Source organism: Hyalella azteca, unplaced genomic scaffold (assembly GCF_000764305.2).
Source record: "Hyalella azteca isolate HAZT.00-mixed unplaced genomic scaffold, Hazt_2.0.2 contig8859, whole genome shotgun sequence".
Classification (NCBI taxonomy): Eukaryota; Metazoa; Arthropoda; class Malacostraca; order Amphipoda; family Hyalellidae; genus Hyalella; species Hyalella azteca.
The window spans coordinates 145,399-170,911 of NW_025938942.1; the positions used below are offsets into that span (position 1 = coordinate 145,399).

The 25,513-nt window shown below is 40.8% G+C and overlaps 1 protein-coding gene across 2 annotated transcripts in view; it reads right to left on the minus strand.

Moving 5' to 3' along the window:
- The window catches only part of LOC108664787 (transmembrane protein 131), a 48,298-nt gene that overhangs the window by 13,188 nt on the left and 9,597 nt on the right, over positions 1-25,513 (minus strand). Inside the window, exons 1-6 of one of the 2 annotated variants that reach the window (XM_018151472.2) lie at positions 10,080-11,708; positions 5,866-5,930; positions 2,813-2,961; positions 2,075-2,228; positions 1,381-1,494; positions 433-555 (exon numbers count right to left, since the gene is read on the minus strand). In XM_018151472.2, coding sequence (XP_018006961.1) covers positions 433-555; positions 1,381-1,494; positions 2,075-2,228; positions 2,813-2,961; positions 5,866-5,930; positions 10,080-11,577 — 2,103 coding nt within the window. In that variant the 5' untranslated portion in view covers positions 11,578-11,708. Of the gene's footprint in view, positions 1-432; positions 556-1,380; positions 1,495-2,074; positions 2,229-2,812; positions 2,962-5,865; positions 5,931-10,079; positions 11,709-25,513 lie in introns of those variants that run through there. The other variant, XM_018151474.2, reaches the window with a different exon arrangement.

A 25,513-nucleotide genomic window follows, 5' to 3' on the forward strand; every position in this document is an offset into this window, starting at 1 on the left:
TTTTAGCTGTTAATCAAAAGTTCAAAAATAATTGAATCCTCGTATATTTAGCAGCCGACAACTTTTTCCACAAGTTATAATGCAATCCACATATGCTCTTTATGCGTTTGATTACACTGCCTTTACTGTAAACCTAATAATTTAATTAACATCCTACGCTGAATTTCCGTCCCCGTATACATGGATCGGCGGAATTCAGTTGTAACATGAGAGAAAATCACGACGGGGATCAGAGGCTCAGAAGTCGGACTATCAAAAATAGTCATGAGTTCGTTACTCCGTCAGCCAATCACTGACGACTCTCAAAGCTAAACTTACCAATAACAGACGGAAAATCGTCCGCTAGGTGTACTTGGGCCGCTAAGTGTACTTAACTGAATATTGAAAGTACGGTCTCTGAGTGCATATTACAGCAGGGGAATGATTACACACCTGCAGGGTATGCGGGTGTGGATTGTGTAGGTGAATGAGCGGCGTGTAGGAGGAGTTCAGAGGCATTCTCACCCCCACCAGCGGCCGCAAGCGATACTGGTTACTTGTTCCCACAGCTCGCACCTGAAAAATTATATCTCATTGGTGATTTGCGTAGGCAAACATCAACCTTAGTGATACACGTTCAGGGAAGAGTTGCCATGTTGCAAGCACCACATTTCTACCTCTTTGTAGTTTTGTAGTTCACATCTTTCTACGATAATACTTAAAGTTATAATCTAATCATAGACACAAAGATCTGAGGTTTACAATAGTCACCGACATGACACTGGTCGGGGTTCTGAGGTGAAACGGAAAAATGCATAAAATACGGTCTTGATGCATACCACGTTGAAGTTATACATAGATAATTTACAAAACGACCAACCGAACGACCCCTTGATGGGTTGGGGTGATGTCTCAATCACCAGACGATAACTAAAAAAAAAGTTAACTAGAATGAAAGCTATAAAAACTTTCGCATCAGATTGGACGAAAGAAACATACTGCAAGAGGTATCGATCATATAACAAATTTATTAGGGGAAAATAAATGGTCACCAGCTTAGAGGAGGAGAATGGCAATTTTTCGAATAGACAGCCAGCAAAAACTGGCGGGAAGGAAGCAGCGTTAGAGTTGCTCTCAGAGAGAACGACACAGGACCAGTGAAGAGCAATGAAAACGAAGTTCCTTCGCCAAGATGTCGCTAACATTACACATAGCTTGTTAGCGCAAGAGACTGAGAAAAGAAATGCTAATATGCCGTTCTTCAACAACTTCACAACAGCAAATGGGACAAAGTGCCAAGTGCAAACGAATGAGAAATTCTATGCGTGTCAATAAGCCAAACGAAGAGGATAAAGTGAAAGCTGGAATCAAGGAATACGATGAATTTGATTGCATACTCACGGAATACTTATAAGTTCCTATCGAAGTGTGGATAAAAATTGTGTTTTCAATAAGGCCTTCCTCGCGCCCCAGGAATACGACGTCGAAAGTTGTGTTGGTATAAGCGGCCACTACCTGCAATGGAGGCAGCTCGTAAGTTCAAACTCGCAATAGCTTCTTCCATGCACATCTAAAATTCATTAATTTGAACACCATTCTTTCCATGATATGAACAGAAAACATACCGTAACAAAAGCTCATAATTTAATTAGGAGTGATTCACTAAAAATTGACCAAATTTGCGAAGGTCAATTTATGCAAGTAATCCAGGAAACTCAGATGAGCCAGACTCGCACTCCTAAGCACAAATTAGTTAGCGAAATGGTTTTCTGTTCCATGTATTGCAAAATTTCATCAGTTTTCTGTTCCATGTATCAAAACGTAGCCATCTAAATTATCGGTATGAAACGAAATGAAATTTTTATCATCACAAGACGCTATGAATAGGGAATCTGAATGCATTAAGATTCCCTATTATTAATTGTTCATGATTAATTGGTCATTACACAGTACACACGTCAAGCGCATAACGACCAAGTCCAAATATGCACAGATTAATAGAATCACTGATTCTATTGATTAATTTAAAATAAATTAATTGATTAATTAATAGAATCATGAAGATAACATTAATACAATGTTGATGCTAGAGTACCTTGTCCTGAAAGAAGGTGCAGTGGAAGTGTAAGGTGTTGCCCGAGAGGCTATGCAGCTGCACGGCACTGGAGGCGTCCGCGCTGTAGCCCGCACTCGCCAGAGGGCCCACGTTGCGCACCACCACCTTCCGCATCACCGGCATGCCCACCGGGCTGTCGTTATAAACACAATTTATATTATTGTTGCCAATATCATATTTTAACCATAATTATACCCGTACGAAAGCATGTGGCACTACACTAAGAGAATAACTAATCTAAAAGACGTTGAAAGTTATTTTGGCAGACACGCTTTACACGTTGCTGAAACAATCGATAACTTGGTATGACCTTACGAATACATACCACAGTACAGCAAAAAGAAAACTGTTCGTAAATGAAATAGTAATTTGCAACATCCTCCCGAGATGGCGGGAGAAACACACTTCAAATCTATTATAAAAGAAATGTCACTTTTACAAATCGTTCCGAAAAATAAAGCCACGGGAATTAATATTCGCGACAGGGTTTAATACACGTGAAAGAAATAACTTGTTTGAATATGAGAGTCTAATTGATGAGGCGGCCATGGACGCAACAGCCAAGAGCCAGTAATGTTCGAGATATTTCGTGACAGCCAAATGCCGCACCTTCAGATTGCACTCAGAGACATTCAAACATGTATACAGTAAATCAAATCACATAATTTACACCTTTAACTGGAGTTCACCGGGTGACAGAAAATTTACATCACTCACTGCTCTTTAAAGTCGAGCTGAGGCGGGTCAAATAAAATATAGTTTTGGTGTGGGAGCGGCGGCTGGTGGGAGTCTGCCCCATCGTCGAGCATGTCCACCTCGGCGCCGGCTTCTGTGCTACCGCCGCCGCTGCTGCCGCTTTTAAACATCTGCAACAAGCGCAAGTGATAAGCAGTCTCGTAATAAATTCTGAAAGGAGATAAAAGAGCTTGTATTATTCAAAATTTGTATAGATATTCTTCATTCAATTCAGCGATCAGCCAGGGGAACGGGAAAATTTTTTGCTTTCGATTAAAAAAACTAGACCTCAAACAATCAGAAAATAAGTTTTTTGAATAAAAGTTAGGACTTCGACCAAGTCAGTCACGTATATCTTCGAAACACTTTCTTACAACTTTACTACCTACTGAGGGAAATTATGGATGGTAACTGATGGATATGTGGGTCATGGCTGGCTTTTCTTCAACAGTCGCAGTTCAAGAATCGCCTTCGAACGAACGATAATTATTGCGGATATATTCCAACCTAAGATTTCCTATACGACAAACTGCAATCATTCGTTACAACCTAAATAAATTATTTGAAACACGAATGCGTTTTTACAGTCAGCTAAAATGATGTCCGAGAGGTAATCATAAATTGTAACAGATATCGCGCCAACCAACTTAGCCACTAAATTCAAGTGAATGTTCTGCACCTTTATTTGGGTGCCCCCTAAATTCCGCACACAGACATCGACAAGGCCCAACAATGCTAACGTGAAGGCTGTCACGGTAAACAGCGACTGTGGCTAAACTGCACTAATGCCGTCTTAGTGAAAAAGCTGTGACTAGCCATGCGTTCAACAAGCGCATGAATTCTTTCATCGCTGACACGTAAAGCGAAGCAGGCAGCTACTAAGTGGCTGGGTGCTACTAACAACGATCTCAGTTTGCAGGAGATATTTTAAGTGAACTTAACATTTCTCAGATTTTTCTTTTTTGCAAACACCAATATAAACATGGCCGCTGCTTCTTTCTAATCTACAATTTGTTCAGGTATAATTTTCTTATTTAATTAGGCACATGGCAGTAGCACGACTCCTTCGGAATCGAATGATTAGCGAGCCTCCTCCGCTCCACCGAACAGTGACGCGCTCTCGTTTCATTTACTGACGCTGTAACTAAAATGAAATATTTTTCTAAACAAGCACAGGTTATAATTCATAAAATACTTTGTCAGGTGCGTAACAGCGGCAATGAGCCATTCACAATCGGCATACCTACATAAATCACTATACGTCGCCTGCAGCAGAACGTAATACACAAGTTGAGGTGGCAGCATATTAAAATTTTGTCTACCTATGCCACGAGTTGTGAAATTTACCTCCAAAGTTGTAATGCGATTGCTCTGATTATATGTTTATAAATAGAACATAATAAGAATTTTGAAACATGATATGGGTATTTTAAAAATTTTAACATGACCGCCAAATACCCGAATAAATTTAGCAAAATACACTAAAACTGGATAATTTTTTTACGTGTTTTCGGGGCATGACTCGTTTCAGGACAACATTAGTGAGACTCAGGAGATGGTGAGCGGGCGCACGACAAGATAAGTGAGACCCAGTAGTCAATGAGCAGGCACACGACAGCGAGTCGTGGTCTCATATTGACAAACAATCGCGCACTCATTAAAGCGCTTCGATGAGATCGGCAAGCTTGGCACAGCGCCAGGACAGACACACTCCCGCACAACTACAGACCTCAAAGCCGCCATCATGCGAGGCAATCAACACTGAATTTTCCTCAATATCTAAACTATTCCTGTAAATTGGATCAATTCTTCACCATGACCGACACTAAACAGCTGAATTTCATTGAAACCTCCACACTTTTCCCGTAATTTGCTACCAAATCTTCAATATGGAGTTCACAAAAAAGGCAGAAAAGCTAACTTATTAAGATACGAGAATCATAAATTTATGAAGGCTTCAAATTAAAGCAAATCAAATTGAAAATTACAATAAAAAATTTGAACTTTTAGTTTAGGAGTATAGAAGAACAAACCCTTACTCAGGTAAAATCTACGAAACTTCAAGTGTCACAGACAAATCTTGCGAAAAACATCGCGCATATACATGCTGAATGTATCACTCTCAGTATTACAGAAGTCGTACCATTACTGCATGAAAAAAATTATTAGACAAGAGAAAAAACAAGTTCGCAAATTCCTAATGTTTTAATGGCGCTAGGGCGCTAGTGAACTTCACGAACAATACCAAGCACAAAACTCAAATTAAATTCTCAACAGCGCATGCGATAAACGAAGTCAATAGAGTTAAAGCGCCCAATGAAGGATATATAATAGTATATACGGGGGAGGGGGGACCGTCATCAAGGGAAGCGACCTCCTAACATTACCATATACTTCGAGTATATACCATATACTCGAATGGCATCATTCGATATTTCGGTAATTCTCAAAATCCATACCATATATCAAGTCATCATGCAAGCAGAGATTTGCAACATACGAATGGTGAGACAAGTCTAGCATCCTTGACATCAAGTCGAGTTGAGGGAATGCCACTCCGTGTAGAGTTGACTGAAGTTAGCTCGGATCTCGCTCGTCATGCAAACTTTTATAGAAGCGTAGCGGTGACGACCTACCCAGGCATTACTTCATTCATTGCAACAAGATGCAGTTGCTGTTGCCCACATTTAGCATAATTTTATTTGAAATTAGGGTAAATTTAAGAACAAGTTGGTAACTTATTTTGCGGTACAGAAATCTGGAAGAATGTCTTAAATTCAGACATATTCAATGATGATTTAACCCATTTTATGCTTAATCCAGGCGGCTCTGTATTTCAGTCAAATAACAAAAATTTATTGAGAGGACAAAAGATTGTTAATGAGAGTATTAAAAATAATACAATGGGCACAAGTTTTTTCATGTTTGCTTCTCAGTAAAAAAATTTATTCTTAACAAGTAGATTAAGATACATTACACATTTCCAGTTAGATGAAACAAGCACAAGCTGCTAAACGAAGGAGCTAGATACTCACATTACTCATGTGAACGGTGACGCCATCCACTAAATATTTCAATTCCTTGTCGATTTGAATGAAAGCTGCAAGAAAAAAATACACAAGTTAGTGCGATTTGTATATACGTGTATAACAACAAAACACGAAAATTACCGTAAAATATTCGAAGCAGTGACTTGGAATGAAAGATGCCAGAGGAAATTACTAGTTAATGCAATGGTACATGAATATGATATGACAAAACAGGGCAATTACTATGAAATATTCAATGCACTTACTTTGATTGAAAGCTGAAAAATGAACAAATTATTAATGCGTGCACTGACTTCGAGAACAAAGACATAATCCCACGTGATTGCCAGTCGAAGAAAGTGTACAATAACCCTTGTTACGTGTGTGACAGACGATACTCAATTGTTGACTCAATAATTGAATAAACCATAACTTATTTACGGTAATTTTATTTTTGCTTGAAATTTAGACTGGACTACATGATACATGGAAATTAAATTAAGTTGCCGACAAAGAATAACTAATAATGAAGGAGATAATAATACGGCCGTATTTTCTCAGAAAAAGTAATGACAGATCGAAGGCCCATGTATCACACAGAGAGATCTTAGAGGGTTTAGCTAACTATAGCAAAATATTTCATGGCCCTATGTAAACATGCTCACATCGTGAACTCTATATTTCTACCGAGTGGTTCGTTACTCAATGATCATTAATACAGACGAACAAAGAGACTGAGCCTTCCGTGAAGAGTCTTTGTAGGACATGAACTATTAAGAAGGAGAGAGCTGAACAAAGACGTGAAGATATATTCATGACGAGCGAAACCTCTAGTCAAGGTCCACTAGCACCTGTCAGGGAAGACGTACATCTTGCATCGGTGTGCCATGATGAATTATTAATGCGACCATGAGCTGCTACTCGTGTACAGCAACATAAACTAATGATTCATACGCATCATCAAACATTTCGAACACGAATGATATTATCATAAATGTTCTAAAAAGAAGAACACCTGCCTGGCCTTCTACGTCGCACCAAACGAAAATTACGAGTAAGCTATCGCTGGCCGACCGTCGGTCGTTCACTGACTGATAAATTTCAACTCTGAAGAATTAGCATGTGTGGCGTTGGGTCATAGTCGTCTAAAATATACTACGCAAATGAAGGTTTACACAAAATTTCTTTAAAAATATATAAAGCGCATGATAGATGTTGCATAGGCGATATTATTTTGCAGATATGGTTATTATCCCAGAGCTGCCTTAAAGCAATTCAATCATCATAGAATGAGCATAAAAGGAACCTATTTGAATTTAAAGCACGAAAACAAATGGAAATAAAAAGTCGGCAAATACTACACGAAAACGATTTGATAAAACATAAAATACAATAATACATCTACTGTATATTGCGCGCCCGACTAAATTGCATTCACAACTGCCTCTCAGAGAAGCAGATTGAATGCAACAATGTTTACCGCGATACTAAAGGAAGCTAAAGCTAAAGGAAGCTCCGTCATTCGAGAAAATAATGTAAAAGATTGCGCGGTGGACATTTCCTTGAAATATGCACGACGGCACAGCTGGACGTGGCAGATGTCCAACTCGACTTCGAAACTGAAACATTCGTTGTGAAATTATGATGAGAATCATCATAATTCAATATTGAAGGTTAATATTTAACAGCGCGTTAACATAGATGCAGTGGATGTCATATTATTGATGCTCTCTAAATTATAGTAACTGAAGAGAAGATAATTGAGTAAAAAGCACGATACGCTTAGGACTACCGGACGCTCATCCGAATACATGTGATAAAGCGGCGGTACGGTGACCTCCCACACACACCCACAGCCACGTAGCAATCCCGGCTTTAGCATGGACCTCGAATTGTCAAAAAACTTCTTACTTGACAACTCGTCATATAGTATTTGGTTAGGAGAAATTTCTGTTGTAGATTCATGCATGTTATTATCACAAACCCAACTCTATAAAATTGCAGTAAAAAATAACTACATACCTAATGCACTGGCAATAACAGTTAATTCGTCGAGATAAAGTAGACGAAATGCGTCAGGACAATAAATTAAAACATTTGATAAATATTAGGTATAGCGGAGCGTAGCTTCCAAAAATTCAATCCAGAGATGGTACCCAGGCACTGACAGAAATGACAAGCTCATACCGACAGTGTTATTTATTATAAAACTGATCTATAACCGAGATCAAGCAACAGCTGAGCTGACTTCAGCTTCCATGCTTCACGAGAGCCAATAAGAAAAATAGGCCAAATGAAAATAAATAAGGAATATAAACAGAGTAAATATCACACTATACTTACTTAGCAAAAAGAATCAAGCAAAAATGCTGCAAGTACTAAAATGAACGGAGCGAAAGAATTTCAACTCTCTCCCTTAAATGGCAAGGGAAAGGGCGTTGAGCCTCCATGAATTATCAACAGCGAAAAGAACATCAGCTCGGACACAAACAAAGCCGCTATACAAGTATACGATATTCTGAAGATTGATTGAAGCTCGAAATAGCACCAATAAGTCCACTGTGTCCAGTCAATTTTCTTCCAAACAACCTAAAACATTTTTTCAATTGAAAAACAAACGGGAATTAAGATGATTTTCATTAGGCATTTTTGTCTTGACAGGAAAACACGAGCAGATAAAAGTTAAAATCGAAAGTTGTCTTGGAAACCAAAACCGTCCGTGATTGTGGAGTGCTATTATCTCATCAGCGTTTCCGCTGGGTTGCATAGGAAGCTCATGTTTTTCTTTAATTAAGAGAATGTCTTCGTTTCGTCTTATTAATCGAATAACACGATTGTGGCACGCATTGCACATTGCCCTAAGCCGAAAATGACACATGCACTAGATGAAGCAGTGGTGAAGCGCTCTGCTATTGCACATCACCATCGACCAGCCATGACGAGTTCATAAGCTGACGCAATAGTGACGTATTCTTCTGTTGCTATTGCATCAGAAATTTCTAGTAGCACTCGTCAATATGCCAGATTTCCCTGTCTTCTTCCATTTCACGATCCTGATGCAAAGAGGAGGTTCGCATAGCAACGATAATTATTTATTATAGACACGAGTTTCATCATCTCGATGTCGCAGTGGAAGTCGCTAAACTAAGAAATTGTTGATGGCATGTTGATTCGCTTATGAATTTACGTTACTGCAGCTACAGCACAAAGATGAGGTCTCTGGTGAACTGCGTGACATGACGCAGACAATGGCTGCACAGAAGGGGTTCAGTGGGGTAGATGCAGGGGCTATACTGCAGCACAGAAGGGGTTCAGTGGGGCAGATGCAGGAGCTATACTGCAGCACAGAAGGGGTTCAGCCGTTCAGTGGGGCAGCTGCAGGGGCTATACTGCTGCACAGAAGGGGTTCAGTGGGGCAGCTGCACGGGGCTCGACTGCTATACAGCTGAGATCGATGTATGTATAGCTTCGTCATAATCGATGAAGTTGACCAAAGGTGGCCGAGCGACTCAGTGGCCGCCACTAGTTTGGCTACAATAAAAAGCCTGATACTAAAACTTCCACACCTGAACCAATAACGAAAAATATGGAAAAAATATTTACTAAAACATTTCCTACTGCTATCAATTTTGCTAGACGGCCAGGTGTACAGTACCGAATATACTGCCACACATTCCCGTCTGTGGTATACTTCGCAGCAAAATCAATACGTGAGTCATAAACGCTAGCATGAGGCAAGTGAAACTGTAGACGAATTGTGGTTAAAAGAGATTCGAATTCATCCTTTGTTTAAGATATTTTAATTCAAGACTAAAGGAGTTTCAACGAGGCCTTTATCTGTGCAAACGATAAATCGCCGTAATTTCGTAGCTTAAACTAAAACAAACGCCAATTCGGCCATCAGGCAGTCAGTCAAATTTAAAAAAATTATAACTATTTTGTATCCGTTAATTTACACTATTCGAACAAAAATTTCGAGAATTTCACGATAAATTTTGTATTCATGGGAGAACCAATTAGGGGATAATTATATTAAGAACTAATAATGATTCCGTGAAGATCTGATAAACAACGATTGAATTTTTTTTGTAACATCTATATATTATTGATAATGGTGTTTGAAACGGGAAAATTAGGTACAACAAACCGAACGATCCCCCCCTCACTGTGATAAAATAACTAAAAACAGCATATATGGGAGTCTTGTAATTTAGACAAACCTCGTTTACTCGGGGACCAGGGACGTCCAAGTTCATAGGTGAAAGCAACGTCGGATAAGTCTGGGGAAGAAGGTCTCCAGACATCAGGTCTCGATCCCGATAGCAGACGATGCGTCCTGACATTTCCAAACGCAGAAAATTGTAGGCGTTGATTAGGGTCGGAAAGATTCTTGGAGCAGTTTTGGTTTCCACTCAATATGTTAGAATTGTGTACATAAGTAAACATACCGGGGTCTGAATGTGCTTCGACTGGGAATAACGATTTTTCATGCGTCAAACCGCTTCTTCCGAAGGACCAAATGTTTGAAGATTCTTCATTGCGATTGCACGCATTAACGAATTTTTGATTCGTTAACGAAGCATCATCTGGACAACTACAAACTTCATGTGGCTGCTGACGCTTGACGCTATCAAGCCTCAAATCAGGTACTGTTTTATAAGTACACAGGTCATAATGAAAAAAGGCCGGGTAGTAACTTATTCCCCCAAAACTCGAATTTAAATTGATCAAGTGGTTCTTTCCAATAGCCACGCTTGTTCGAGTGGGCTGGCTTATGTTTTGATTAGGAGTTCTGCACATTTCTTCAGATGACCGAGTTTGCAAGGTACAACTTCCCGAGTCTAAGTCAACACCAAAATCTGATCTGCATTTCAATGAATCCGTCGACAAAGACTGCATATCGTTCATAGTATCATCTAGAATTTGTGAACGCGTAACATCTGCGCCCTCAGAGGCGAGTTTGCCCGTTTCGTGATCAGAAGAGTGTGACGCGGTTAGCTCTGAATCAGGTTTATCGTCGAGCTCGATATCTGACACCGCTGGAGCTAAACCCCTGCCTGTATGTGCTAGTTCAGGCAGTTCGGGGGACAAAGTAGACCTGTGGTCTGAGTTTGGTCTTACGTTTAGCGGTGAGCCTTGAGGAGGCACATATGCGGGCAGTATAATCATGGAGTCAACGTCGTGTGAGAGAAAAGGTTGGACAACCATTGCCTCAGAGTGGTACAGAGAACTGTCATCAACAAACTTGACAATTAAACTTGAATTTAATCGAGTTGATGAATTCTGATTGTCCTGGTATCGATATGGTTTGGCTAGAAACTTGTGAACGCTCTCGAAATGATAAAATGAGGGCCTGGACTCGATTGGACCTGGACCGTCTCTTACTAACGAGCGATCCTCCAATTCGCCATCATCATGCATTGCCTCTCGATGACTATTGGTAGCACCACGAATGCCGTACCAGGGTGGGCTTTCATTTTCAGTTCTCGGTGGTTGATCTTCAAGCGGATGAGATGTAGACAAATTTTCCCTTTCAGAAACATCAGTTTCTTTGGTAGAGTCGTCAACACGCACGCTGACACTGACATCATCAGGATGATTGTGTTGTTGTCGGCGAAAATGTCGATGATGATCAAGTTGACCGAAAGTACGCGGAGCAGTTAGCTTCTTGTGCTCAAAAGGCTTGACACGCACACTCACAGCCACTGGAATGCTCATCAAATGGCTGTCATTGCTTTGGGTCTCGTAGACATTGTGCGCATATGAACTGAATCTACGAAATGAATAGAAGCGTGGGTTTCCGATGGTTGAGAGCAAAGCGTAACTTTGCAAAGACAACAGCAAAACAACAAACACTCGCATTATGGCCAATTTCAGCGAATAACAGATCACTTTTAAATCGATACTATTGCAGAATAAAGACAGACAATGAACTCGACAAAGCTACTTGGTCGACTGTGGCGTGCACCTTGAGAAGACTTTGACGCGGATAGCCCTGATTGGCTACTGCATGTCATTCAACATTCATATATCCTAGGCTAGCTTCTACACTGAAGTCTGAAGGAGAACTGAAAACAACACTGAAAATTTTATGACGGTTTCGGAAGAGTAAATCAGTCTTCAAAAATTATAAAATGCGACGACACTCGAGAGAAAGAATACTATGACGAGAGTGAGAGCGACACGAGCGAACCTACGGAGTACATAGCGCGATTCAGCGTACTAGTGACATTGCGGTCAAGACAGACTATGCAGCACACGGTGCGCGGAAGAGGTGAGCGTTACTAAGCAGGTCACTACCAACACACGCTCAATACCAAAGTAACGAGACGACTTACTCAAGGCACGACACGCCCAGGCGTTCCAACTCCACGCATGCACTTGCATGAACATCAAGGTAAAGGGCGACCATAAGCTTGATGCCTGTGAAGAATCCGAACATTTTCATGCGCTCTATATTTCAGTACCTATCCAGAATACGTGAACAACAAAGTAGCAGGGCTGAAGCAATGAGTAATTCAAGTAACACTTGCATTTATTTGATTGTAAAAGAGATTTATCTACTGCCGATGCACGTGAAATTCTCCGATCACGACGGCAGTCGCAAAAGTTGCCTAATCCTGATGATCCGCGGAAACGTTTTGACTGTTACGATAGTAATTAACATACAACTGAAAGGAACAATTAGACGCATGGAAAGGTAAAGTATGACAGCTTAAAATGCTAGACCGGTATCATTGAATCATACAAGATATCATTCCAGATCTTGTATGATTTGAGATCCTACATAAACCTTTACCTACTAACAGGAACTAGTTCCCAAGTCTTTAATAGGAATAGCATTGACCACAGTTTATGTATCGGCAGAATAGAAGGTTGAAACCGAGCAAGTTTATTTTGCGTCTCACGCATCCGAAAAAGTGTGAGACATTTGACCTCTAACTAATTTACACAGTTGATATAAGAGATACTGGATGCAGAGACTGAAGAGTTTGCTACGTTTGAAGTAGTCGCGTCAAGGCAAGCCTTGTAACTTTGACTGCTAGCAAAGCCTTAAATGTAACTTTGCAAGCGCGTTAATGGGCACAGTGCGCAAGGTCGCCTAAGCAGCGAAATATGGACGTGCAGAGGAGGCACTGAAGCTCATAGGAGCGCCAGAGAAATGCCCTCACAAACGGCATTCAGTTAAACGCTATCTTGTGCTAATACGATACGTTCAGCAGGGAAATTTTCATACGCTAATGCCTGGACCGTTTGCATGGTAAATGTGTATGACATTAGCATATGAGGCCTTTTCTAAAATGGGATTTTTAAATAAATTATTTGTGGTAGATCGCCAAAATACGCGCAACAATGGTTCTACGCATTCACGGAAATTCAATGCAGAAAATATTATTATAAAATGATTTTATTTATTTGCCAAATGCACGAAGCTTGTCCAGATCAAGGGCCTTGAAGGTAACAGATGTACTCAACAATCAAACTTGACAAACAGTACAGGAAATCACCAGTTATAGAAGCTTGAAATTTTTTAGTTAACCCTTTGTCTACGGATACATCAACCGTTGTCAATGCTTTTCGTAAATGTAAGCGTAAAAATCGTCTAGTCTATTCCATTTAAAAATAGACAAGATAAAATCCATTAATTACTGCATAGATAACAAAAGAAATGTTACATGCGCGCGCATGGAACAGAGCAGACGAAGAACTCTAACTCGTGCGGCGGGCGTCGCTCACATACAGGGCGTGTCCATCCCCACAGCAACACTCAGAAAAAAATAGACCGGGTCACATTGCACAAATAGTGACACACTTCCTTACTCACATCATGAGCAGAGTAAAACCAGCACTCATATACGCCCTTTTGCCCTGCCAAACTTGGTCAGGATGCTCCTCACAAGAGCTAGAAGTGCATCGCTATATGGACCAAATCTCAATCATTTCTACGAGTAAATCAAAAGAACTAACATGAATTGCAGCTTGTGACAGGCGACGTCTATCATCTCCCAGACAGTGACAAGCTTCATCGCTCGTCGCAGCAACAAGGCAGACGAGAGGACAGGCGGGAATTACATGCGCTGAAGTTGTGGGGTATAAATCAAGCAACAGCAACGGTTTAAATCTAAGCAAGAAACTATGTATAAATTACGTGTGAAATGATGCACCTTCTTCCAGACAAATGACGTTGATTAAAGCTTTATTTCCTTTAAACAACTTTCAATAAACGTTACTTAAACGGCAAATGCCTAGTAAGATTTGAGGTATAGAGAGCTTACAGAGAACAGACATATGACAACGAGTACACATGAATAGAATTAGTAGAGCATTAATTTATAACCAGATAATAAAACAATGTCAGAAGTGATAGCATATCCAGCACCATAACAAGAAGATGCAGTAAATGGAGCGGCCAGCGTCAGAGAGTCTGTAGCGACGTAACCTGACGTGCAGATCGATGACTAGCAGCAGCCAGCACTGAAATTATACTCATAAATCAGCGGCTAGAAAATTCTTATGCATTAAACGCAGCAACAATTTGATGACTAATATAAAACTACATAGAAAACTATGATTTCAAATGGATGATATTTATATATTAATACTTTTCCTTGTGGGGCAATAATACAGTAACTATCTTGAGGTCTGAGCAGGAATCAGTTTTGAACTCTTTACGTTAATTTAAATGCCTTTGTGAATAACCTCAACTATCTCACGCACACGCAACCCGCTCGGGATGTTCGCTAATTTGCACAAACGATACACACAAATGAACGGAAGAACGCTGTTTAAAATTAATTGAAATTTCATAATCATAAACTGCCGTCATGAAAAGTAAATTTGTTGATATTATAACAAACCACAAGTTTTATACTAGCTCATCAAGTAGTGTGGTCCAACATCACAACGTAAAATATTAGTGCATCACACATCGTTATCTTCATAAGCTACAACCACTCACAAGTTGTACAAGTCTATCACGTCTAATATATTGAATACCTACCAAGTTAACTACGTAGTAAAATTAATACATATTCGCTCACATTTTTACATCCAAGACTAAGCATATATGGACCCTGAATACCAGCTAAAATAACCATCGATTAGAATGATGAAAACTTGAGCACGATCTGCACAAAAACTTGACCCAGATTGAGAGTACAAAAGAGACTCCCGTGTCGACTTCCATAGCAGCAGATTACGATACCCGAACAGCCAATGAAACGTCCAACGCTACGGTCACTCATGGCTCACAACCGTGCAAATAAACGCGCCCACAACCCTGAATTAGTTTTAATACATGAAACAACTTGCAACATAGTTGAACAAGTGATTGTTGGTATTGATAAGCTTATTTGATTATGCAGCAGCAACACCAGCAACCCCTGCAGCAGCAACACCAGCAGCCCTGCAGCAGCAGCACCAGCAGCCCCTGCAGCAGCAATACCAGCAGCCCTGCAGCAGCAACACCAGCAGGGGGGCGGTGGGGGGCGTTGCATGAATGAGAAGCGTTGGCTGCAGCAGCGCTGCCTCGTATCGATCCTGCGAGCTTGAGTCCTGCCTCACTCCCCTCACCGCGTCCTGCCTCACTCCCCTCACCGCGTCCTGCCTCACTCCCCTCACCGTACTAAAACAAATCTTCATCTCTTTCCATAGAGTTCAACTGTTGTTCGGCCGGCAGACCTCTAGTTATAGAGAAATCATCGCCCGCGGGCGTCAGAATTTCATTCTTAGCCCCATTTAAAATATCCTGACGAAGCATCATGATGAAGGGACAAGTATCATCGGCGCTCAGCACGCACAACCTCATTCAAGTGTTGGAAAATAGAAAAATCATTGCATTGGAAAATCAATATACTTTCGCCGAAATCACCATTATTTAACCTTAGGCTTTCTAATAATGTCCAGGATCGTACCATATAGGCATGCATCACAGTACCAACATTAAAATATCTTTCCACCCTGCATGAGATAATATTTAGAATACCCGAACCACAGAAATGTGACTGAATATTTCAATCATGCAGTAATCGAAATGCACGCGTTTGCAAGTTTTATGCTTCAATATTGTACGTGATGCTAATAAGTGTCATTAGTAAAAGGTAAACGCGAAGGAATAGAGCGGCGTTCGTAAGAGTGCTGGAGCAGTAGTACTGCGTTTGTCACCCCCTAAATGAACACAGCTCCGTCAACCGCTCCAATGAAGGCTTAGTTTCACAGCCTGTTCACCCTAGGCATTAAAAATGCTCTCAACTAAAAGTCTTGGTGTTTTCGGCAAAACCAGATTAATTTTCACTCGTAAATTAAACGTGTATGCGTAGGCACAATATTTGACAATGCGGAATTTGTCACAAGAAAATAAATCCAAGAGTTCATTTATAAAGCGCTATTTAATAATAATATGTTAGTATTTCAGCAATATACGGATGCTTGAACGAGATCAGACGAAAGAATCTAAGCGAATGAAGAAGACCAGCACAGAATCAATGAATACACCATAAATGCCTAGCAGTATAAATCTGGGCATGTTAACCAAAAAGTTAATGCTATCTTGCGAGCAGTTTGAAATTTATTGAAACATCATATTCAATGCCATGTAATTTGATTCATATGAAGCGCTGCTCGACAACCTGTATTGAATGTTTTTTCCACGCGTGAAATCGACCAGTTTTGAGTTGCAGGCATGCCATGCCTCTCTTAGAGGGCAGCAACACAAAGAATGCGATCATAAACGTCGGCCGAGAACTGCAGTGCTAGCCTGGCTGCGTTTGAGGGGCCATGCTGAGCCCTGAGCCTGGACCGGGCGTGGCTACGCCAGCTGTAGTATGCAAATGACAAGGCAGCGTAGCGTGAGCAGCAAATGACAAGGAAGTGCAGCGTGAGCAGCAAATGACAAGGAAGTGCAGCGAGAGCAGCAACTGACAAGGCAGCGTAGCGTGAGCAGCAAATGACAAGGCAGCGTAGCGTGAGCAGCAAATGACAAGGCAGCGTAGCGTGAGCAGCACGACACTCTGTGGTCTCAAAATAAATTGCCTGCCTGAACAACGTATTCAAAGTAGACAGTTTCTAAAGCTCCACAGCGAGACCAGTGCAATAAATGTGAACAACCAAGGATGTTGTGAACTGCATCGTGTCGTCATTGCGGGTGGGTAATGCATGCATCCATGTCATGCACTGAAATGCTCTGGTTTGAAAGCATAGGCGAAATTCTTACTGACTTAAAAATAATTGAATCCGTCAGTCAATCTTTATATCTCAGTATATTACTAGTCTTGAACCATCCCATTGTTAAATTTTTGGTTTACGCTTGAATGCAAGATATGTAATTACAATATTAAGATTACACCCGAAGAACAGATACTTCTCACAAAAAAACGAGTTTTAATTCAATGAAGGATTCAAAAACATAATATCATTAAATTAATTTTTTGATGGCAATACTAAATACGAGAACATGCCAGTCCTCGATGAACTTCATGCAATGGTTATTCCTTTGATAATATTCTCAAAGGACCAAATATCGCTGAGTAGCAGATGACTGTCGGGTAGACAAATGTTCTCCATAGCAGAACAGAAATCTGAAGCAACATATAACAAAGATTCTACCAAATATAGAGTCGACGTTAACATAAATCAACCTGCGATCATTAGCTCACAAATCGTCGTTTAAAAATATATATTTTACGACACCACGTTAAAAAAGTTTACTTGGGGAATAAATACAAAAGAGATAAATCAGAGGGAAATGGTTGAAGCGGAAACTCTGTCCTCGGCAATGTAACCTTGACTTTGTGGTATCAGGTTCGTCTCGAAGTCATAAGTGTTCATCAGACTTGGTAGTCAAGTCAGTAAATAATGTAATAGATCGAGCTATTCACAGTGCAAGAAAAGGGACAAAGAGACAACACTAAAATAGCACTGAGCAAGAAGCTTCTTCACAAATGACATACGCACCCGGATAGTATACAGCGGCATAGCGGGCGGAAGATAAGAATGGCTTTTGTGGCGCCTGGAAATCTTGGCTACTTACGTCAATGGCTTGAATGTAATCCAGAGGATCAGCAGCACGTGGCAGCAGCGGCCGTTGCGCAAGACTTGGCCTAATTAATGGCAGACGACGGGACGATGCTAATTTTGTTCCATTTTTTTTTTAAATCTCGCACAATCCATAATAGACCTTTCGTCAGGGATACATTTACCGTCGTTAATGCTATTCGTACCTATAGTGGTTTGGGACCGAGAAGTCCCTTCAGTCGCGAAGGGGATAGAGACAGAGAAAACGGACACGAGGTGGGAGGGAGCTCGATCTATGACGTACCCATACAAATTTTTGCAAATATATTTACAAGAACAATTGTACTCATTCACAACAAAGCATATACACAGAACTTTGAGCGTTGACAAAATATTTATTATACATCGGAATAAATATTTTAATGCAGAATGTTGTCCAACAAATGCAGATTTTGGCCAATTTAAACAAGAACTATTCATATCGAAGTAGAGCTCTGCAGCAGAAGGTTCGTGTCGACAGCTGTTGCAAGTAACAAGGCAGCTGCACCTACAAATAACAAGTATGACACCTACAAGTAACAAGTGCAGTGTACCTAGCTTAGTGCCGCGGACGCGCTTCAAAACTGCAACCGACGTTAAGAAAACGAGCAACTAAAGGCATAAGAATGACGGCATAAGAATGGCGGCATAAGAATGACGAAACAAAACGACGGCACTACGAAGGATACGCTGATTGCTAAAGCTGATTACAAATAGAGAGTTCGTAAAAGAAAGAAACTGAGGAAGCTTCATCGTACGGAGCATAAGTCGGCTTAGAAATTCAAAGAAACGGTTCTCAGGAGTTCATTCGCCGATTATAACGCTACTCCACAAATCTTTTTACAAATGCAACAAAAAATAATGTATCAGAAATTATGGTAATTACTGATCAATGCAGTGACACTTTCGATATTATTTAATAATAATTAAAAAAATTCTTATAGAGATACTATTTAAATGATGAATTCATGTATATCCCAATATGTACCACATGGTATTCAAGCCAATCCATTCCTTGTTATCGCCCAACATCCATTTTAGTTACATAATTCAAATCGTTTAATACGCAGAAGCAAGGGTTGAATACTTGCCTCGGCTACCAGGAAGCAGGAGAATCGACCAGCATAATTGCGAATATGTGAGGGCAGGCGAGGGGTGGCCGCCCCCACCTCCCGTACTGCCAACAAGCCCCCGCGTTAAAGCCGCACTTCAATAACGTCGTCGCCGCCGTCGCTGTCCTTTGTTCGTAAGGTTCGCACACCGCCGCGCACGCCGCGCTTCTGCTACGCTCTGCATGCCATCGGCAGGTACGTGAGCTGCTACATTTCTTCCTTACATTTGATGTACGTACGTAGCAATTAGAACGGAGCTGATTTAAAAATTGCTTAGCCTGAACATGATGAATCCCTTGTTCTCTCTGTCACCGAGACATTTTGGCTCATGAGGATATTTGAGCCCCAAATATGCTGGCAGTAAACCTGAGAGTGTTTAGCTCTTTGTTCGGGACATATTTGGACATCAGCTTTGAACTTTCTGGTCGACCCAATTTTTTCCTAGCTGCATATAATATTACTAGAGTCTCCTAATACCAACAATTCTTTATTCAGTCACAAGAAGCAACTGAAAGTAACAAACGACGGCTTCTGAAGAAGCTGACTTTTATGACACGTCTTTAAATTCTCGACCTCGCCTGTTAGCACTACGCTTCTAGAATTTCTTCTTCAAATTAATAAAAGATAAATGACAGATTTTAGGAGGGTTCACTCATGTTGCTAGTGATGATGCGCTCAGGCAATCAGATGCCATGGGATGAGTTCATGATGCACAGAATGTCTCATACAAACGAGCATCTAACGCTGAATTGATCTACGACTGAATGAAAGTTTCTGCTCATGCGATATTTCATAACTGAAAATTTTACTACGATAACTTTCACCCACAAAAAATTAAAAATATGCTATTTGGACCCGGACGAGTTGAGAAGCCACCCTCTAATTCTGAAATGGCTTCAAATGGATTTTTTTATTTATCTATTTTCTACTTGTATGAGCCTTTGCAAGCTATACCGTATGAAAATATGTGTACTGTCTGGTCTGAGTTAGTTCAATAATAACAGAGACATCGAACAAAATATTCCATGGATGGAGACGCTCTGACTTTAATTTCGCTCCACACGAGCGTGGGACGAAAAATATTGAGGAGACCTCAGCGAAGATCGGAATTCCTTCCTGAACTTGCACAAAGCTGATTAGTCTGCGCGAAGGGAGCTGGTCCTATGCGCCTACGAATTCAATAAGGGAGCTCACAACCCTCATGAATCTAAAGAAGTAAGCTGCCATATTGTTGATCTAACCTCAGTGCAATATAGCAGGAAAGTACGAGAACGGGCTGAAGTTTTCATTACATGGCACTAAAATTAAAATTCTAGCCGACTCTTGTGGTACTCCGTCAGCGACAATCATTGATCGATGCCAGAGGTAGCACAGTACGCAGGCAATCCAGAGAATTGCGTCGCAGAGAGATGGGACTGATAACATCTAAGCTAAAAATTAGTTACATGTTATGGTTTAAAAATCTCGAATGTAGGGCAGAAAAATTACCTAAAAACGGATAAAGCGGCCTATCAACCTTATGAATAATTTTTTTTACTTCAATACTTAGGAAGTAACGAAATGTGGTCTTAGCAGCCATAGAAACGCAAAAAAAAGTTTATAAAAGTTATAGCAGTTATAGAGCATACAGAGCCAAGAGCAGGTGTCCATGCAGTCCCTCACCTGCCAGCTGCTACGCAGCAGTTAAAAATATGAGTAATACAATTCATAGCATAGAAAATATCATTCATATAGTGTATGAATCGCCTTATCATTCTCGGACAAGCTTCTCACAGCTCTTCATTAGACAACCCACGGAGTTCATCCACACACTGTTGCCCGCATATACAACAGTTATAAAATAAATTTACAAGCAAATTACATGAAAATACTTAGTAAAGAATCACTTGAATTAGAAAATACTTTTCTCGCGCAATTGTAGGACGTATATCCTGCATGCAGCCTTCGCGCACATATAAAATGGCATATTCATCCCACAACTACAAAGTACAGTTAAAATGGTAGTCGGAGGCCAAGGTTGAAATTGAGGCGTAATACGTACATATATATTGGAAAAAAATCTAAATTGAACTTTCATTTTAAGAACACGGATGACATTCTAGAATTGACAAAGTTATCAGGCAGGATCGATCATGAATGAACCACTTATCCTAGAATTCCCTCTGTCGACTCACCCTCAGTCTATAGAGTGAGCATCGCTTTACTTATAAAAGCTCAACGGCATCCGGGTACATTAATTTGGATTTTTTCCTCTTTTACAATGAAGCCAGTAAATCAGTGTGACTGAGTATTAATCTTACCATCATTACAGTTCACAACCGTAAAATTGAATGTAAATTCACAAACGCTCAACAAAATGTACGAAACCCTGACCGTCTTGAGACAAATTCTAGTAATGACATTTTTAAAGGAGTTTTTACTCAAACGTTTCAATAGCTACATGTTAGGCAGGAGAGCACTGAACATCACAGCGGGGAATGTAACAGTGACTTCCACCAGAAAGCCTTGGCACTGCAACCAGCAGCCGATCGTTTCTTATTGTTCAAAGCAGACAGGCGTTTTGTGCAGGGTTGGAACTACACGAAGACCAACACAAGTCAAAATCAACTGCCTTTTTAAGCTGACGAGGCACTTGTTAAACCGATCTTGTAGCAGCTTAATTCAAGGACTCGGCACAAGCTGCTTTAAGCCTGGCAGTAGGAAACTGCGACACGGACGAGATCAAGAGCAAGCAGCATTAGCCACAGGGGTATAGGCAGCTAGCATGCTTCGTAATTCTCGATAAGTTCAGCGGAAATATGAATCAAAAGAAGAAATGTTTATTAAAAATAACTTCAATGTCACTGATCAGGAATGATTGTTCAAAAGGACTTGTGAGAAAAAAATTCCTATTTACTGCCCACAACTCGTACCGCGTCACGTTGCGTATTTTCGATGTTGACGTCCAACCTCAGCTCCTTTTATTTGGCAAATTAAATAGATCGATCGTTCTCATTCACTCAGAACTATCAGCTATGCAAAGAAGTTTAATTTGTCTACTTGCGTTTTTTTTTGCGAATGCCATATACTTACGCATCAATCTAGCTCTTAGATGCAATTCAACATAAGATAAATCATCCACCGGAAAGCTTTAACTATATGATAATTCCTAATGAAATATAGTCAAAAATAGGTCAAACATTTCATATGGACCCGCCGTCCTAGGCTGCAATGAAGACTGCAACGCCATGGCACATCCAACACAGCGAGTAAAAATAACACGACGAACATCCCAACATTTCTCCAGTTCTATCAAAATTTTTGATGTGGGTAAGAACGGAACGACTGCGACCGGTAGAAAGCATGCAACCAGGACTGCTATCGACGTTGCGATTCCTTCAGATTAAGCGGGCCCCGCTCCCAGTGTTAAGCCCCGTCCACACGTTCAAACTTATCGTCAGTCTTGCATGTCATGCCAGGTTTGAGCGATTTTGACGAAAGACTGAAGAGCGTCCACACGCTCAAATTTTCCTTCAGTTTTTAGTGCGTTCGTGGCAATGGGCGAGATAGTGCTGCTCGCTGCAGTGAGCGCAGTTGTGCCACCATAATTAGGTTAAAGCGATGCAAACGTACGCGGTGGTCCCGAAAATGGTTTTAAAAAATACCACAATGAGGGTTGATAGACAGCATCCCTGCCAGCACCAGACAGCATTGACGACTTCATTTTGGCACAATCTTGTCGATAAAGAATTTATTTTCTTCGTTACGAAGTCTTTGTTTGCTGTATGATCAACTTCTTTGCACTGAGCGATCAATGCCGCACGCGCACAGGCCAGTGCTCTCTTGTTCTTGTCACTGTAGCTTTTTGATCGAATTTACCATAAACATGGGAATCTGCGATATAACTCCATAAACCCACCAAAATAAATCGTGAAACCTGTGTGTGATATCCAGGGATATGAAAAACTAGAGCAAGCGAGGAACAATGTCACAGCTCTCATCATCAATATAGACTGAGATAGAGTAAAAGTTTGACCAATTAGTCGGTTGACCGTCCACACGCTCAAACTTATCGTCAGTCTTGCATGAACCCAAAGGTCTCGCCCGTCCGTCTTTTCCAGGTTTGTCAAACCTCAAACTCCGCCCACCCGTCATGCAAGACTTCAAACATTGAGCGTCCACACGCTCCGTCTTGTCGTCAAACCTGGCATGACATGCAAGACTGACGATAAGTTTGAGCGTGTGGACGGGGCTTTAGGGTGGAGCGTGCTTGAGATAGTGCTTACTGGACTAACGCAAGTCTACAGCTGACACAAGTCAAAAGCTCACGCCTGGCCTCAGATGAACATCTTGTCGCTCTTCACAGGCACCGTCGATACACAAGGTGTGAATAGATAATAGCTATCACGACTTAAATGCCTTATCTCTGATAACGCAACTGATAACCGTAACCGCATTAAGTACAAGTTTCACGAGCGGGCGCATCGCTCAGGTAGATAATGTAGGAAAAAAAAGCATGTAGCCACGTGACCCTGAGATTCGAGCTTCCTCAGACGATAAAACGCCATACATTTATCACCAAATTGACCCCGTCTTCGCACTTTATAGTACACTTTTAAAGGGCCAAAAAGATGAAACTAAAAACATTTGAGCATAAGTCAGACAAATAAGTTTTTGGCGTCCTCGACTCGATTAAAAAAATATATATAGAAAGTTAAGTAATTAGCTTTGAGAACAAACGCAACAATTTATGATAAGGAAATGCGAGAATTTCATGAAAATAACCTTGCGTCAGTGTTGATACGTCGCCGAATAAGTCTGCGCTAGATGCAAGATGTATTCGAACGATGTAGCTCAAAGAATAACACTAAGAGACCACAACTAAAATAGCTGCGAGAGACATATTAAGGGGGGAAATCATTCACTTGGAAATGCAACGTGTCTGCGAAGGAAATGAAAAGAGACAGAGGGGTGCATGATGCCCTGGACTGCACCCCAGCGAAGAGGAAAATTCTCCTTATGCATGCAAGGTTGAATACGGAAAATTTATTGAAATATTGGCAGGACATTAAGGAAATTGAGGCAGTAAATTACGCATTACTAATGGGAGAGTAGAAATAGCCTCATGAACACACACAAGTTACGTACTTCAATAGCCTTATAATATAAGTGATGGGGAATATATTTGTATTTTTGTTGATCTTTGTAATTTCATGCAATTTACTGCGGCAGTAGCAACTACGGTTCTTTTACGGCCATTCACCGCGAGGAATGCAGCACATACCGTGGCGTTTGTGAGATTTAACAGGAACGTGAGGCGCCCAGAGAGCGAGCCCTAACAAAATTTATAGTCGCCCCAGCTTCTGGTAATCCAAATCAGAAGCTGCCGCGTCTGTAAATTTTCACTGGGAAGAACTCCTACCCTAACAAAATTTAGAGTCGCCCCAGCTTTTGGTAATCCAAATCAGAAGCTGCCGCGTCTGTAAATTTTCACTGGGAAATGAGGACCGCAGTCGGGCGGCAAGTGGTGATGTGGTGGACGCAATCCGTCCTTGACCGTCAAGTGCAGAGAGCGAAAGCGCTTACAGTTTTACGTCAAGAGAAGAGATCCAAGTGGCGCACTAAGGAAGAACTCTTCACACTGAAATGCGTTCACTCACTCTTTTAAATGAAAGTGTCATGAGTGATTCTCGAGAACACGTCGATTGCCGGGATGCGTTAGCCGCGAAAACGTCCTTTAATATCGCATGATTCTAACAGCTAATGATCTCGCAATTTTCCGAAACTTACCATAAGGCTGGTAGTCGAAGTGCGGAGAAATCCGAGAGGAGGTATTCGCGACCATCCTGTGAAATACTCGATCGGTCCTTAGTTCGACCAGTCGCTACCCTCGAGCTTGTGGTCTTTGTAATATGATGTCCTAGCCAGTTTTTTTTTGTGGTAACGGGCGGCTTTCAGGTGGCAATGAAATGGTCAGCGGTCGGCTAAAACTAATTGGACTAGGCCGCCCACTGGCTACGTATTATTCCTCGCCCTTTTAATTCAAATTTTACATATTTTTTGTTACTGTCTACCACTTGTTAATAAATAGCTGGGTAAGCATGGAAAAATGTATGTCGGCATCTCATTTACGAGTGAAGTCAAACCTAATTTGTGAAGAAACTCGTAGAGACGAGCCGAGCCTGTTCGAAGCCTTGCGGTTCTCAATACCAGCCTAAAGTTACGAGAATCATAGAAACCTTCGAAAATGACATAGTTTAGATCTTTAGAACAATCAATGTCCAACCAAGCTTTACGGTCAAAATTATGAAAATTTTACCTTGGAATCACAGTGAAGTGGCTTTCGTGCTTGCAGTCAGATTGCAAATTTAAAGATGAGCTTTCATGCACGAAACTGCTCGCTCCACAACGAGTTTTTCATAGTCATGAATACTGTGTACTTAATAACAGATTTCACAATTTGGCAACGCAATATAAATGCACGAATAAATTGAAATAACAAATTGTAATAA